General features: G+C 52.4%; 1 protein-coding gene across 1 annotated transcript; it reads right to left on the reverse strand.

The window, feature by feature from the left end:
- Positions 1-8,061: 8,061 nt before the first annotated feature.
- Positions 8,062-11,566, reverse strand: LOC120685540 (protein NUCLEAR FUSION DEFECTIVE 4-like). Its single transcript, XM_039967532.1, has 2 exons — positions 10,028-11,566; positions 8,062-8,920 (listed from the first exon to the last, which is right to left on the reverse strand). The coding sequence occupies exons 1-2, from the start codon at positions 11,215-11,217 to the stop codon at positions 8,443-8,445; spliced, it is 1,668 nt and encodes a 555-aa protein (XP_039823466.1). The 5' UTR covers positions 11,218-11,566; the 3' UTR covers positions 8,062-8,442.
- Positions 11,567-15,562: the final 3,996 nt, after the last annotated feature.

The raw sequence follows: 15,562 nt of genomic DNA on the forward strand, positions 1-15,562 counted from the left end.
CAATCCAAGTTAAGTTGCTGGCTTGTGGCTAGATAGGGACACCCCTTCTAGCTGGAAGGCAGTTCGAACCCCTAAGGACCTGATCTGGAGAAGTAGTATTCGTATCCTGGGGTAGAGAAGCTCCGCATAGCTTAGCCTGGTAATGTACCCTAAGTTTACGTACTTCACTACCCTGTTACAAGTACTCTAGTATCCGAGACTGCTGTCTTTAGAGGTCCCGGGCTCCCTTCTAGTATAAGGCTTGGTTTCTCGCACCTTACTATGAGGACCGGTGGCATATTTCATCGGATCGTCAGCAACGTCTCAAGTCCACTCTGGTGGCCCGCTCCGGCGGAGACCGCTCGCCACGGTCGTCTCAAGTCCACTCCGGTGGCCCGCTCCAGCGGAGACCGCTCGCCACGGTCAACTCAAGTCCACTCCGGTGGCCCGCTCCGGCGGAGACCGCTCGCCACGGTCGACTCAAGTCCACTCCGGTGGCCCGCTCCGGCGGAGACCGCTCGCCACGGTCGACTCAAGTCCGCTCCGGTGGCCAGCTCCGGCGGAGACCGCTCGCCACAGTCGACTCAAGTCCACTCCGGTGGCCCGCTCCGGCGGAGACCGCTCGCCACGGTCGCCAAGAGCCGGGTCCGGGAAGTGGTGCTTGCTACCTAGGCGATCCGAGGTCTGTGTAGCCGCTTAGCTTGGTTCCGCACCCTAAGCCTACACCTTCGTCGCACTGTGGAGAGCGCTCTAGTACCTGAACCTGGCAACCGGTGTATCGGCCTCAGGGGTCCGGAGTGCCCGCTCTCTGCATGAGCACACCGACGCAATCAAGTTTGCGTGAAAACACATCACGATAGTAGGCCCCACCCACGGGTTCGTACCTCTCCCGAGGTAGGCCCGGGGGCCACTGTCGGTACCCCAAGACTGGGGTACCCCCCTCTTGCTGTGTCTAGGCAGGAGCCTTGTGGTTATCCTTGACTACGTCCAAACAGCCGGATCCCCGAGGTCCGGAGCCCTGTTCACCCAACAACGGTCCCGGACCCGTCCCCCGGCTGGGAAGGGTCTAGGAGCTCCACGTGTTTCGGGAAAAGCAGACGCTCAGCCCGAACAGCCGGGAGCTCCGGACCTTCCGTGGAGGTCCAGACCCCCGCGGAGTCCCGGACCCCCCATGGGGTCCCAGACCCCCTGTATAGTAACCGGACCCCTCACTAAGGGAAGGAATTGACACCCCGCCCCGGGGAGGTCCGGAGCTGCCACGTGTCTGCAAGCACAGACACGTATATAAGGCCACTTGGTCTCCATACTAAAGGTTCACCTTCCACTGCATTCATTGCGGTAGGTGGACGTCCGCATTGATATAGCAGAAGCCGAGGCAAGTCTTTGACCAGGGGACACTATTGATCGCGTATTACCAAGACGTGTAGTGGAGCCGCTGGCGCCGCCCACGCCGCGCCTGTCAGTCTGCCATGACAGATGGACACGACGGCTCGGCTTCACCCATTATGACGCCTACATAATAGCCTCAACAGGCCATGCCGCAAGCTACATTTCCCCAACGGGCACCTTGCTGACGGGACAAGAGAAGACCTCCCTGAGTCAGAACGCCAGCAGGGCATGGAAGCATATCAGAGAAAAGATTCACAACTACTGTAGACATTTAAGTACTCAGCGCAGTATACTACATAGTCACGTTGGGCCCACCTGTCGGGGCCTCAACGACCAATGTATCCGCACCCCTTGATCTATAAAAGGGAGGGCGTCCGCTAGAAGGGGGCTCAGGCTGGAAAAAGGCCAAGGCCCGGCAGAGGATAGGTTCATACATAACCAAGAACAATATTTCTCCCAGTGGATGTAGGGTATTACGCTCCGGCGGCCCGAACCACTCTAGATCGTGAGTTCATGTGTGCTTGCCTCCGTGCTAGATTAGCCTAACCGCCTAGTACTTCCCCGAGTCCTCCCTCACCGGGAATAGGCGGGTGCGCTCCGCCACCCGGCTGTGGGTACCCTAAAAATCCCACGACATACATCTTGGTCATTCAGTTGCAAACTTCACCTAGGGCACTGACATGGTGATCTTGACGTATTCGTATCCTTCAAAAAAAAATGTTGTACTCAGCAGGCGCGGCGTACCTTTTTTGGGAATTCCAAAAGACAATTCAATGTGCCTTTTCAAATCATGGTTAATGTTGGTCAAATTATCCTTGATTGTACCGTGCAATTGAATTCCATTTATGTCTTACCATTGTTTTCCCTACAGCCTACTATGTCCTCTCAAGGCCCTCTATCCAATTCCAATATTCCACCTGTACCAATTTCTTTGTTTCACCAAACTCTCTGGCTCTCTGCCATTCTTGCAATATCTTTAGTTTCCAATTATCTCTTAGATTCAGTGCCTGTAGTTGTCAATAAGTGCACAGCCAAAAGGTGCAGAGTTATATTTGTGGTGCTAGCAGTAAAGCACTGAGAACACTTTTCTTAGTAAATGGGATAATATAGATGCTTCATGTCATCTGCATCAAGATATCTGGCACTTCAAACTCTTGATTGATCATACGGATTATCAAACACACAGGCAATCTTGCCACCCCTAGACGCTAGCACTATCTTTTGCCATGGCCCTAGAAATCCATCATTCATGCAACACCAACATGAACCAAACGACCATATCAATGCTAACCAAAAAGCCCACCAAAGAAACCAGCAGCACATCATGCATCCTCTACAGGCGCAGCGTAGCACGCCAATCTTTCTAGTTTGACATGGGGTTAAAAAAATTATGATCTGCCAAGAGAAGTCGTCATTGAAATTAATTATTAGCTATCTTTGATCTTTGAGCTCAACAGTCCAGATATTTTGTACTAGATCAGTATCACGACGCGTGAACCACAAGGGAAAGTGCAACTACGCGAGAAATCGGACGACAATTGGCATAACACCAGCCACATGGATTCCCACTTGATTGAGGTCCCGATCAATCATCAGAGTAAGCCTAATGATTTAGCCCCTTCTAGCTATAAGAATCTTTGCAGCCTATCTCTCAGTCTATTTGTAAAGTGGTTTAGCTCTTCACCATTAATACATAACTCATTTGTCTCACTGACAAAATTTCTTGGTTCTTGTGCCCGAGCTGGGTGTAAGCTTATAGTCTGCTTTTTTTTTCTCTCCTCTTCTCTCTTCTTCACCTCATAATTTAGCCAGCTTATAACTTTTCATTATACTTGCTCTCATCCAAGCTCTTTGTGGAGACCTTTTCCCCCTGCCTTTAGAGCAGCACAGGGCCTCTGTGTGCCCACCCTTGTCCACACGGTGAGCGCGACGCGGCAACCGGTACGGATATTTTTCGACCGTATTCGAATTCGATCCGGTCTGGAAGGGTTTTTATCCATCCATATCCGACTCCAAGTATCTACTATCCGTAACCGATCCGTATCCGAATGTTCAAAAGTTATATTTTTATAATGTCGATATCCATTACAATCTTATCCGACAAAAACTAACATTATCCATATCTGACTCCGTATTCGAACACAAATATAAAAACAAATACGATATAAGTGATATTTGTCTGTATCTAATCCGTTTTCATCTCTACCCTCACGCACCGGCAATCTCGCCGGCGGGCCGCAACGGGCCTCCTCATTAGCGGGGGAGTGGGCTGCCCGGAATTTTGTACGGGGCACAAGGGATTTTTTTCATTTTTATAATTTAAAAAAATTAAAATTTCAAAAATATATGGCGGTTTCGAAAAATTTCAAAACTATACCCCTGTCGCCCCCTGCCTGGGCGACAGGGGGCCTGTCGCCCCCTGCCTGGGCGACAGGACCTAAATGTAAAAAAAAATTACATTTAGGTCCTGGCACCCGGGACGCATTAAACAGCGAAATTGTAAAATTGATATAAGATCGTAGAAAAATCGGAAAAATACAAACTCAACTGTTCTGGATTCTACGAAACAATATCTACAACGTTTGTTATATAAAGTTTTTCATTTGATCAATGTATCTTGCTCTATTTTAAATACTAGTTTAATGCACTTTTATTTAAATCTCAAGATTCATCCTTTGGATGCAGGTCACCTTTGGCTAGAGTGTTGCATATGGTGAGCATAGGCTTGCACAAAATTGGTAGATCCAGAAAACATTTCTAGAATAAGTTTTTAAATTAAATCTTGCAATATGTCTAGTTTAAATGGGTTATTTATCCATGCTGCTATATTGAGTTTTAGAAGCCATAACTTTTACAGTACCATTATTTTATTTCCTAAGAGCTATAAAAAAGTTTGGTAAATTTTAGATAAGCACAACTAGACCAAATGAATTATGACTAAGGTAAATGCACTAAATCAAGAAAAATAGTTCTTGTACCTAAAAAAATTTAAAATAATTCATTTGGTCTAGTTTTGCTTATCTAAAATTTACCAAACTTTTTTTGTAGCTCTTAGGAAATAAAATAATGGTACTGTAAAAGTTATGGCTTCTAAAACTCAGTATAGCAGCATGGATAAATAACTCATTTAAACTAGACATATTGCAAGATTTAATTTAAAAACTTATTCTAGAAATGTTTTCTGGGCCTACCAATTTTGTACAAGCCTATGCTTACCATATGCAACACTCTGGCCAAAGATGACATGCATCCAAAGGATGGATCTTGAGATTTAAATAAAAGTGCATTAAACTAGTATTTAAAATAGAGCAAGATACATTGATCAAATGAAAAACTTTATATAACAAAAGTTATAGATCTTGTTTCATAGAATCCAGAACAGTTGAGTTTGTATTTTTCCGATTTTTTACGATTTTAGATCTATTTTACAAGTTCGCTGTTTAATGCATCCCGGGCGCCAGGACCTAAATGTAATTTTTTTTATATTTAGGTCCTGTCGCCCAGCAAGAGGGCGACGGCCCCCCTGTCGCCCAGGCAAGGGGCGACAGGGGTATAGTTTTGAAATTTTTCGAAACCGCCATATATTTTTGAAATTTTAATTTTTTTTAAATACAAAAATGAAAAAAATCCGGGCACAAGGCCCAACTTTCTCAGCCCACCCAGTTGCTACGAAGGCTTGGGCCTTACTAGTTACTCTACGTATGGGTGTACGGCGATCCTGGACTGTAAAGCCGACGGGGAGCGGAAGGAAAGGGGGAAGGGTCTAGAGAATCTTGTAGCGTCTCACGATCGCGGAGTTCCTGGATTTTCCATGGATTTCAGAGGGGTTTCGGGCTTTGAGAATGCAAGTTCTTGGCTTTAAGTCCTTTAGAAAAAAAGGGTTCTTGGCTTTCTTGATAAGAAGGATTGTTAATAAGTCTTCGACAGCTGCTTTTGATGTGAGGTGTTTCTGTTCGTGGACTTGGCTTACCTCTTCTTGAATTTGAGACCCTTTGAGTTTTTGTTTCCTACTAATATGCTAGATTTCTTAAGCTAGTAATCCCGCAGCCTGTATCTTTTTATCTTATGGCATGGAGATTAATATCAATTGCAGAGGGCTCCTGTGAAGAGGAAGCGGGTGAGCCATGGACAACTCATGCGCCAAAGGTTCTGGTACTGACAGATTCTTTACCTAGTTAAGCTTATTGCTTGCATCATTGAGAGCGCCAGAACATTTTTGCATCATTCAGAGCGCCGAAGGTTTCTCTAGATTGCAGTACTGGCTTTTGCTGTTTTTTTTTTATCTTTCTTACTTTCTCCTTGTTTTTTCACCGGCCGAGCATAAAACCTTCAAGTGGACCATTAACGGCTTCTCCTCCCTTCTAGACAAGGGTGCAGGATGGACATGCTCCAGCGTGTTTGAGTTCATGGGCATGAAATGGTACGGTTTTGATACTGCTATTGTTGCATTGCTTAGTTCCTACAACTAGAACTGCTCAGATTGACTTTGGTTTAAATCCTGCCTGAAAAACTGAATGGCTTCAGAAGTCTAGCCAACAATGAAACGCCAGGTTTTTGTAAAATCTCCCCAAACTTGTTAAGGGTTGGTCATAATTTCCATGGAAACTTTTTTTTTCGAACGGTCAACGGGGGGAGGGGGGAGGGGGAGGGAATCACCACCTGAATGTATATTGATAATGAATCAACAGCCCCGTTTTTAGGGAAAAACGAGGCAAAACCCCTTCGTCCAATTAATTATGGGAAACCGGACTAAAACTATACAACGGCAGCCCAAGCACATGGGCGAGACTGTAGCTTGTCCACAAAAAAGAAAAACAACAAAGGCCCTAGCACAAGGGCAAAATGTGGCACAACCACAAATACAGCAGGTAGGACAAGGAGACTACAACACCCGGGCACAAGAGTTTCAACGACGATGCCTCCAGGGAGGAGAATGACGCCAGAACGCCATCATCATCAACCAAGACAGAGCTCGGCAGGGCTTTCGCCCAAATCTTGTGCCAAGGAGCGACTTCACCAATCTGACCGACCATGGGGAGGATGCAAGAAGAGGTTCTTCAACGATGCCTTCAACAAGGGAAGACCGAAAGTGTCAATCATCGCTGACCCAGTCAAAACTGAGCAGAGCTTTCGCTCCGAACCATTGCAAGAGATCCCGAAGACGAGGCAACAAGCGGCGTGAAACCAACTGCTTGAGCCCTGGACAGCTCGCACGAGCAGTGGGCACAACGCCGGTCGTTAGGCAGAATAGAAGCTACCGACAGCGCCACCGGCCGCCGCGACGACGGGAGGCGCGCACCGACAGCGCCGGTCGCCCTCACACGCCGCGGAGCTGGACGGACTCGCCCTCGGCGACGGAAGGCACGCGCCGACAACGCCGAGCCCCGACCAGCAGTCGTGTGGCCCAGGGCGGCGACGGCCGGCACCGCGAGGCGAAGGGGAGGTGGAGCCGCCAGATCCGCCCCCAAGGAGCCCCGGATCTGGCCGGCAGGCCTTGCTTGGACGCCGGAGAAGGAGGAGGAGGGTAGGGAGAAGGCGGCGGGCCCCGAGCCACCGGCGTGCAGGACGAAAGGGGTGGGGCCACCAGATCCGCCCCCCGGGAGTACAGACCCGGCCGTCGGGCGGCTGAGAAACCTTGCCGGAGAAGGAGAGCTGGAGGGGGTGTGGCAGGGGACGACCTGGGCGGCGAGCACCAGCCCCGCACTGCGCGCTCGCGACCAACAAGGGGAAGAGCCTCGCCGCCGCCGTCACCAGGGCCACGCGGGGCTTCCTGGCAGCGCCCTCTGGTAGCGGCGAGGGGGAGGGAGAGGTGGTGTGGGGCGGCGGCTAGGGTTTGCTGCCGCCCGAGTCGCCCGAGCGGGGGTGGGCGACGCGGGGGGGGGGGATTGTGTGGGGACCTTTCAAAAGAGAGAACATTGCCGGCAGGCAGGCATCCGTCTCATGAACAGATCCTCAGTGCTGTATCTTGATTCATTTGCAGGTGCTTAAAGCTGAACCCAAAGGACAGAAAGAGATATAATGAGAAGGAGCGTGTCTCTCTCAAGCTTAAGCTGATGCGAACTTCAGTGAAACCTGACACTGTCATAGAGGCATCTTTCAAGTTTCTTGATATATGATCAGTCCTTTGGAAAGCACAGGGAGCATCTAGGTAAATAAAATAGCAGCTTATATCTGATAGAGATAACTTATTGCTTCAGGAACACTGAATCAACATTCCTGATTACACTGTGAGATATAACTTGCCTCCGCGTCTTCTTTGCGCGTACCGCTGCGAGCCCACAAGGCCACGAGCCACACGATGACGCCATAAAAATGTTACTACTTCGTCCGAGAAATCAGGAACGGCTCATTTCATGCTTGAAAATGTGAAAAGAAAGAGACATAGAGTCACACTACCAGCTGATCCATCCCATGTCCTTGTTGACCATGAGTGCAAGACAGAAGTGCAGAAATTACACGCAAAGAAAACCTTACCCCTTATGCGCGCCCCCACTTTGTGTTTTTTTTTATTATTTTGAGGAAAACTACGGCAGCCCTTGGGCTACCTAAACTTTATTGATTAAGCGTCAAACTTATTACACGGTAATACAGGCGTTGATTTGATTAGAGTGGCAGCCAGAAGAAGAGGAAGAGAAGGAAGGTAAGAAAAACCAAAGAGATTTATGCATTGTACATTTGTACTGCTCTGCAGTCTGGCTCAGAAGATCAAATCGATTTTTTTCTCGAAAATGTATTTGGAAATTGGAATTATCAGAACACGTGTGCCACAGTACATACTACGATAAAAAAACAGTTTTACACGTGTATTCAGGAACAGTACACCGTATACAGACCACTACGAACTGTAAGGGGAACCAACAAAATTTTGCAGCCCCCAGCCAGTACTCCAGTGTAACCAGCCGACGCTTCCATATGGCGGTGCCAAGCAATCGAATTCGATCCATCCATCTTGTCCAAAGAATCAGGACATGAATCCCCTGCCCTTATTCACACAAAAATTTGCAGGCCCTGCGGCCCCAGAACGCTGATGGCGCGATCCACTCACCCCTCGGGCTTTCCACGGAAGCAGCGAGGCTAGCTCACCCTCTGCGCCGCGGCCGACCTGCTCGCCCTCTTGCTCTCGTGGATCTTGGCGTACACCCGCTTCGTCCTGACGCAGAGCAGGACGTCGAGGCCGACCCCGACTACGCAGGCGACGGCCATGATCAGGAACACGAGGCGGTAGCAGTGCGCGCCGACGCAGGTGTTGCCGCCGCCGGGCACCGCGGTGGCCTCCGCGTCGTACAGGAGGCCCGCCAGCAGGCCCGAGAAGAGGAAGGAGCCCAGGGGCAGGTTGAGGATGAGGATGTTGTAGATGAGGCCGTAGTACTTGAGCCCGAACAGCTCGGACGCCGTCGGCACCGTGACCGCCAGCCGGACGCCGTAGCAGGCGCCGACGACCACCGAGCCGATGAAGAGGGAGCCCGGCATGGCCAGGGCCATCACGATGTAGCCCACGGCCATGAGGACCTGCGAGGCCGCGTTCCACAGCGGGCGTGGTATCGCCCTTGTCCTGAATAATTCAGACATTGAGCATTCAGGAGGTCAGAACTATATCAGAATCAGGCGAGCAAAATGGTTAACAATAACAAGCCAGTTGCAATCATCAAGCATGCATCGACTGTCACATTATTCAAAGAGGTCCAGAAATCCCAAAAGACATCGACAGTGCTATAGCAATGTCAAGTTGCAAAAGCTTCTAAAAGTGAATCTGATCTTCTCGTTTTCTCATAACCATGACAGTTGCGTATCATGAAACAAAACAGAGGTGATGGCGCATTATCTATGTGAAACATCAAACATCACCTAATACTGAATCTGACAAGTCGACTGCGCTACCAGGCTTAAAGAAAGCTGGAACTGGCTTTGAAGGGAATGGCTTGCCAAGAAGTATCCGATAAGAAAAGGGCACATTCGATACAAGTCGATACAAAGAGGCACGGCGCCACTATCACAGGAAAAGGACATGCACTTAAAACTTACGGTAGTCAGTTGCTTTATTCCTTACCCACCCCCTACATCCGTCAGCTACTTTACTCATCCTTGTTTTTACCATGATGCGCCTAACGTGTACAGTTAATATATTCCCAATTGGCTGTTAACGCGGCATATATAATACTAATCGCACCGCACCATGGTCGTTCAACTGCCTAAATGTAAATAAATCACACCACCTTGGAGGTAAACAAAGCAACAGATGCTTAGTTGCCCACAAATGGTGCACCACCTAATCTTAATCGAAGTGCCTAAATTATTCCTTGTTCTCTCAGTCATAGAAAGTACTCCCTACTCCGGTATGAAGTAACAAAACGACCATGTTAATTTTTTTTTAAAAAAAAACTGACCATGCCGATTTTTTCTAAGCGAGGCGCGGCATTGATTTTTCCAGGCGGAGCCCACTATCCACCACCGACTCCGAACCACTACGGACGGACGGTCCAATGACGAACAGAGGCGTGGGGAATTTCTATTTCCAGTTCCAGTTCTATGATCGTGATCTAGTCTCATTTCGGTTCGGAGGATCTCGAGTTCCATGATTCTCGATTCCATGTCAACTTCAGCGCAGATGGTGCCGGAGGAAATGCATGGGATTGGGAGGCTGGGGAGGAGCGTAACGTACCTGATGAAGTGCTCGGAGATGGTGCCGGATGCGATGCGGCCGAAGAATCCCCAGATGCTGGTCATGGAGACGAAGAGGGAAACGTCGTCGTAGCCCATGGCCACGCCCATCTGCCCCAGGTTGTTCATCACGGCCAGCCCCGTGCCAACGCCCATCAGGAAGGACGCGAACATCAGCCAGAAGTCCAGCGACGTCAGCGCCTCCGCGATCGTGTGCTCCTCCCCGAGCCGCGGCCGCTCACCAGGCGCCCGCGCCTTGTCCTCCTCGCTCATCCCCGCCGCCTTCGCCGCGACGAGGAGCGGAGCGGCCGCGGCGTCCAGGGACTCCGCCTCCTCGAGGTCGGCGTTCGCGGCCTTGCGAGCCTTCATCCACGATTTCCACGCCAGGAGCGCCGGCACGGCGCCGGGGGACGCGATGAGGACCAGGAGCACGGCCACGAAGACGCCCGAGACGACCCCGCCGCCGCCGCCGACGCCCGTGAGGTCCGCGGCGAGGAGGTACAGAGCGATGGCCACGGCGAGCGAGTTGATCGCGGCGAAGCAGCGCCCGTCTTCCGCCTCGTCCGCGGTAGCGCCCGCGGCGCCGCCGGCGGGGCCCTCGCGGAGGAACACCATGGCGAGCGCGCAGACCGCGGCCGGCACGACGGCGAGCATGACGAGGAACGAGGCCGGGTTGTCGGCGAAGAGCGCGGAGCAGATGTCGGTGAAGACGGCGGTGCTGAGGCCGACGTATCCCTTGAGCAGGCCGGACACGGGCCCCCTGCTGCGGCGGAAGTTGCGGATGCAGGTGACGAGCACGGCGGTGTTCATCCAGGTGGTGCTGTTGCCGCCGAGGCAGAGGAAGACGCACATCTGCCAGTAGGGGAGTGGCGCGACGGTCCCGGACACGACCATCCACTGCGCGCCGTAGCCGAGGAGGCCCTCGAGGGAGCCGATGGCGAGGAGGAGCCAGGTGGGGACGCGGTCGGAGGCGAGCCCCGCGAGGAGGCCGAACGCCTTGCCGACGTCCTTGGCGACGGAGAGGCCGTTGAGCTGCAGCTGGGTGAGGCCCATGAGCGTCTTGAGCGCGTCCGAGTAGTTGGAGAAGGTGTAGTTGTTGCCGGAGATGCACTGCACCCACACCGCCGTCACCAGGCCGAGCCACCGCCCCCACCGCGTCCCCGCCATTGCGTCCAGCGCCGCCGCCACCATCTCCACTCCTCGCGCCGCTTCAAACGCTCCGACCCGCCAATCGCGCACGGGCGCTTGCTTCAAGGTGGCGCGGGCGCCGCCAGAGGCTTGGGTTTGGGGGGTTTGGGCGCTTGCTGCTTGGCCGCGTCCGGGGCAGGAGGACGACGATACGGGGAGGGGAGGGAGGCGGCAAGCAGGGGCGGTGAAGGCGCGTCGCTTTCCGCGCCTGCTGCTGCGTGCGTGAGATGAGATAGACAGGGGTCCGTGCCTGCGTGCGGGGAGGCGTCGCGATGCGTGCGTCTCGGCACCGTCGGGGTTTAGTGGGAAATGTGACTATGTGAGTAGTAAGCAGGAGCTAGGTGAGCCGGGCATGGCCGCATGGGGGTCGCTTTTTTATAGAGCCTGAAAGGCTGCTGGGATTTTGGGCGGTACCGGGGTTAATTTAGTCCGGATCAGTAGAGGTGTGATGGGATGTTTGATGGTTTGGTCGTGTTTTCCTAATTTTCTGCGAGAAGATGGTTTTGCGATGATTGTGTGCCGAAGAGGACAATTTGTTTCCATTGATTAGGTTCAGATTACTGCGCGTATGGTTTGTAGTATGATATTTTGTCCTGGTCGGCAGTATCTTCTGGTGTTACTGCTGGAGTATCAGCTATCAAATGCACAAATCAAAGCATATAATCTTTATATTGAAATTGTAGATGAATAATGCATGCATGTAATAATCCACCACGCAAAAATTGGGCTTAGAAAAAAATGGAGTAAATGGTAATGGGTTATCAGTTTTCACTTTTGTAGCCGGCCAGTGACGCAACCGTGGATTTGATAGCATGCACTATCTATAGCTCAGTTTGAAAATGAAAACTCGTTTAGCTTAGCAACTTAGCACGCGACTGGACAAGGTAACGATTACGGCGTCCAACTCGTTTCGTCGTCTCTTGCAAATTACTCCAGCCGCCTCGTGCATTCCCTGGTTCCGCAACGGCAGCGGCAGGGTGCCAGGGACCGCCACACCCCTCTCGCTTTAACTGCCAGGAAACCGCTCCGGCTTCCTCTCGCTTGCACTCCGCTCCAACCATTCGGAACACGCACAGCTAGCGAACGAAGCGTGCTGTCCGAACCCAAAACCGGATGAATCTTCGGAACAAAAGAGCTCGTCGCAACCAATCATCCGCACGCAAAGCAAGACGCACAAACGCCTGCGGGCTGCCTGTCTGTCCACGTATAGCTGTTCCGGCGGCGCGTGAAATCTTCTGAAACCACGCATCGCATCATGAAAATAGCAGGACTACATGGTTGCTTGCGGGTGCCCGCCCCCGTGAGCATCCGCAAGACGACGAGCATGTTTCGGACGTGGCGCCGAAGGTGTACAATCAAACTTTTCTTCTTTATTATTATTTTATTATCACTTTTTTTATTATTTTTCCTGCCACCTTTGTCTTGTTCTCTTGGAGCACGGCTTGTATTGCGAGTAGCGACGGTGCGTCTTCGTCTCTTCGATGCTCAAAAACGAAAGGTAAACTTGTAAAACCACCCGTACTGTACGCCACATGTGGGGTTTAAGATGTTCCCGATCCATTGTCGTGTTGCAAGACCTCTTGGTCTAGCTTTATTGGGTGAAACACCTCACTAGTCACTACCAAATACTACCAATCTCGGCGGATTTTGCCCGTTTTAGTCAGTTGGAGCTGAACTGTACATGTCTAGGCTTCCGAGACAAGTTTATTTAAATGGCTGGATTAGGCTTATTCATCATGTCCTAAGAGAATTTTTGTTTTTTTTTTGCAAAAAAAGTTTGTCTCTCATTGAGATTTTTTTATGAAAATTGATAATTTTTATAAGTCTTAACTACCATAGAGACTATATTGGCAGCAACAAATTGATAAACACATGAAACTGAATTTGTGTACGGCATCTTCCTTCAACGGAAACGAGTACCTTTTGGTCTAGTGGGGGATCTCAGGTTCTCAGATCTGTTAACATGCAAAGGTGGGTCTTTCTAATTCCTCTCTCGGAAAATAGGAGGGACCCCACCGCTTGAACTTTTCACCGCGACCGCCCCCTGCCACGGGACGGGCTGCTGGCTCGGCGCCGGCGCTGAGAAAGCGGGGGGCAGGCACGGGACGCGACGTGTGATCTGCTGAGGTGGTGGGACTTGGAACTCCGAAGCCTGCGGCACGTGCGCGCGCCTCGTTGTCCCCCTGTGCCGCCGGTTTTCTTTCCCCGGGCGCCGGGCGGCCGACGCGCGGCGCGGCGAGCCAGGGAGAAGGCAGACGATCGAGGAAACTGGACACGAGGCGTCACGCATGCCGCCCAAGTTTTTCAGTTCCGCTTCCGCATGTGCTTTGCTTCGCCGCGCCGCGATGCACGTAGGGCCCGGGCCGCCGGCCGAGGAAGCCAACTTCGCTAGCGCCCCCACCCCGCTGTCTCCTTCGCCTCCGGCGTGGGTCGAGCACGCCAGCTCGATCGTTCAAAACCCGTCGTCCATGCCTCGCTCTCGGCGAGCCGGCGTGGCGTGACACGCTGCCACGCTGGTGCTGACCGTGACCTTCGTTTGCCGCGCGCGGGCGCCGGTTTCCGGAGGAAGCAAAGCGCGGTCGGAGTTCGCGCGCCGGCCGACCGGCGGCGCCTACCGCGCGGCCGCGGTTGCGTTGCCGAAGCGATGGGCTGTTTCGCGCCCATGCCGACGGGATGGCCTGGATGGAGAACACGGATACTGACCGCTGCGGGCTGCGGCGGCACCTTCCCTGGTTCGCAAGGACAGATTCCAGGTAGCGACAAAAAAAAGAGAGACCAGATTTCAGGTCGGTCGTTTTCGGACAGCTTGTCAGACTGGAAATTGCATTGCCAGGCACTCAGATGACTTTGATCCTTCGAACAGGCGCGCAGCAACTCAAGCTGCTCAGGTGAAAATACGCTGTAGTCACGGTGGCATGGCATCGATCTGGGCGTGACGCTGAGGGCTGAGGTAGATCCGATCGGAGGGTTATGCGAGAATCTTTTGCTCGCGGTAGCTCACATCCAGGCGCGGCCAAAAAGTGGTACTACCATAACCATCCGAGGCTGTGACTGTCGTGCTACAGCGTGTGCTGTGGTGGATCGCTGTTGGGGCGTCAAATCTTGACGCCATCCGCGCAAAAAGTCGCAGCCTGCAATGAGCGTTATCTTGAACACACACACACAGAGAGAGTCGGTCAGGTTCAGGCTCCCGTTTCCACGAAGACTGACGGGAGAGACAAGAGTGGCAGTGCCTGGGCTGGCCCGCCGGAAGAAGCCGGACGGGGAATCAGGCGGACGGGACCAGAACCCGATACTCCAAAGATCGCGTCGGCCGTACACGACAGCGACCGTCGTGTCGTTTCGTGGTGAAAGCGCGCGCCGCCAAAACCTCAATCTCGTCCCGGGCCGGACCGGCCGGGCGCCCGTTCGGTGTTCGAACGGCCGCCGCGACCGTCTGGTTAATCGCCGCCATCTCTGCACTTGCTGTTATTATGCACTAACCAGACGGTCGCGGTGTTAGGTACGGTGAAGCCAAGCATTTTTCATTTGACGATGCATCGCTACTCGCTAGTCTCCATCTCGTAAGATGTACGGGTAAGCATTTCCTTGCTGTCGACCGTCAGACGGGGGGAAGTTGCGCACGGCATTACGATCAAATCAAAAAAAAAAGAGAAAAGAAAACCAGAGTGCGTTGTACGTCTGCATCCTGCCACAGCGGTTTTTCTGAATCCGCCGGCGTGATACTCTTCTGATTGCTGCAGGGCGCCGCCGCGTTTGACAGCTGCAGATACGTACGGTGCACATGGTCCCGGACTCCAGGCCGGTGCGCGATCGGCTATCGGCATCATCGGCGGCGGCTGAGCTGCAGCTAGCTGTCCTGTTGCTCTCCTTATCAGATCGGCCGGCTCGGGACACTGACATGTGAGTTGCTGCTGCTGCTGATAAGCATAGGCCGCCTGCATTCGTTTTCGCCGTGCATTTCCCCTCCCGTTTTCCTCCGCTGCCTGTGGTGCTGCTCCTACTCCGTACGTGTTGTCGGCGGCGAGGGCAATCCCGACACGGCTGGCGCTCGAAATTGAGGCGCGTCTCCGTCGTGACCTCGATGGGAAAATGGCGTTGTGCTACCGACAGGCACGCTGCTGCCATCGCCGACTTGACGTCTTGCCGAGTGGCGAGTGCCCTGCCCTCAGCGGGCTGCGGCCGTGTTGTCTCGCCATCTATCTTCAGCAGTTCAGGAATTTGGGACATTGTTCTTCAGAAAAAATAGAAAGGGTTTTGCGTCCGAAACTGCAGGGTCGCGCGCTTGGTCGCTCACGGAGTGAGGGCACTGTTCTTGCGTCCGGAAACAATGCAGGATCGCGTGACG

The sequence above is a fragment of the Panicum virgatum genome, chromosome 2K, assembly GCF_016808335.1.
Source record: "Panicum virgatum strain AP13 chromosome 2K, P.virgatum_v5, whole genome shotgun sequence".
NCBI classification, from domain to species: domain Eukaryota; kingdom Viridiplantae; phylum Streptophyta; class Magnoliopsida; order Poales; family Poaceae; genus Panicum; species Panicum virgatum.

What these genes read in the sequence shown, in the direction of transcription:
- LOC120685540 (XM_039967532.1), bottom strand. Translation starts at nt 11,217, where the DNA reads ATGGTGGCGGCGGCGCTGGACGCAATGGCGGGGACGCGGTGGGGGCGG. An exon ending in ATCTCCGAGCACTTCATCAG is followed by an intron (nt 8,921 to 10,027) that starts GTACGTTACGCT and finishes TGAATTATTCAG; the next exon opens with GACAAGGGCGATACCACGCC.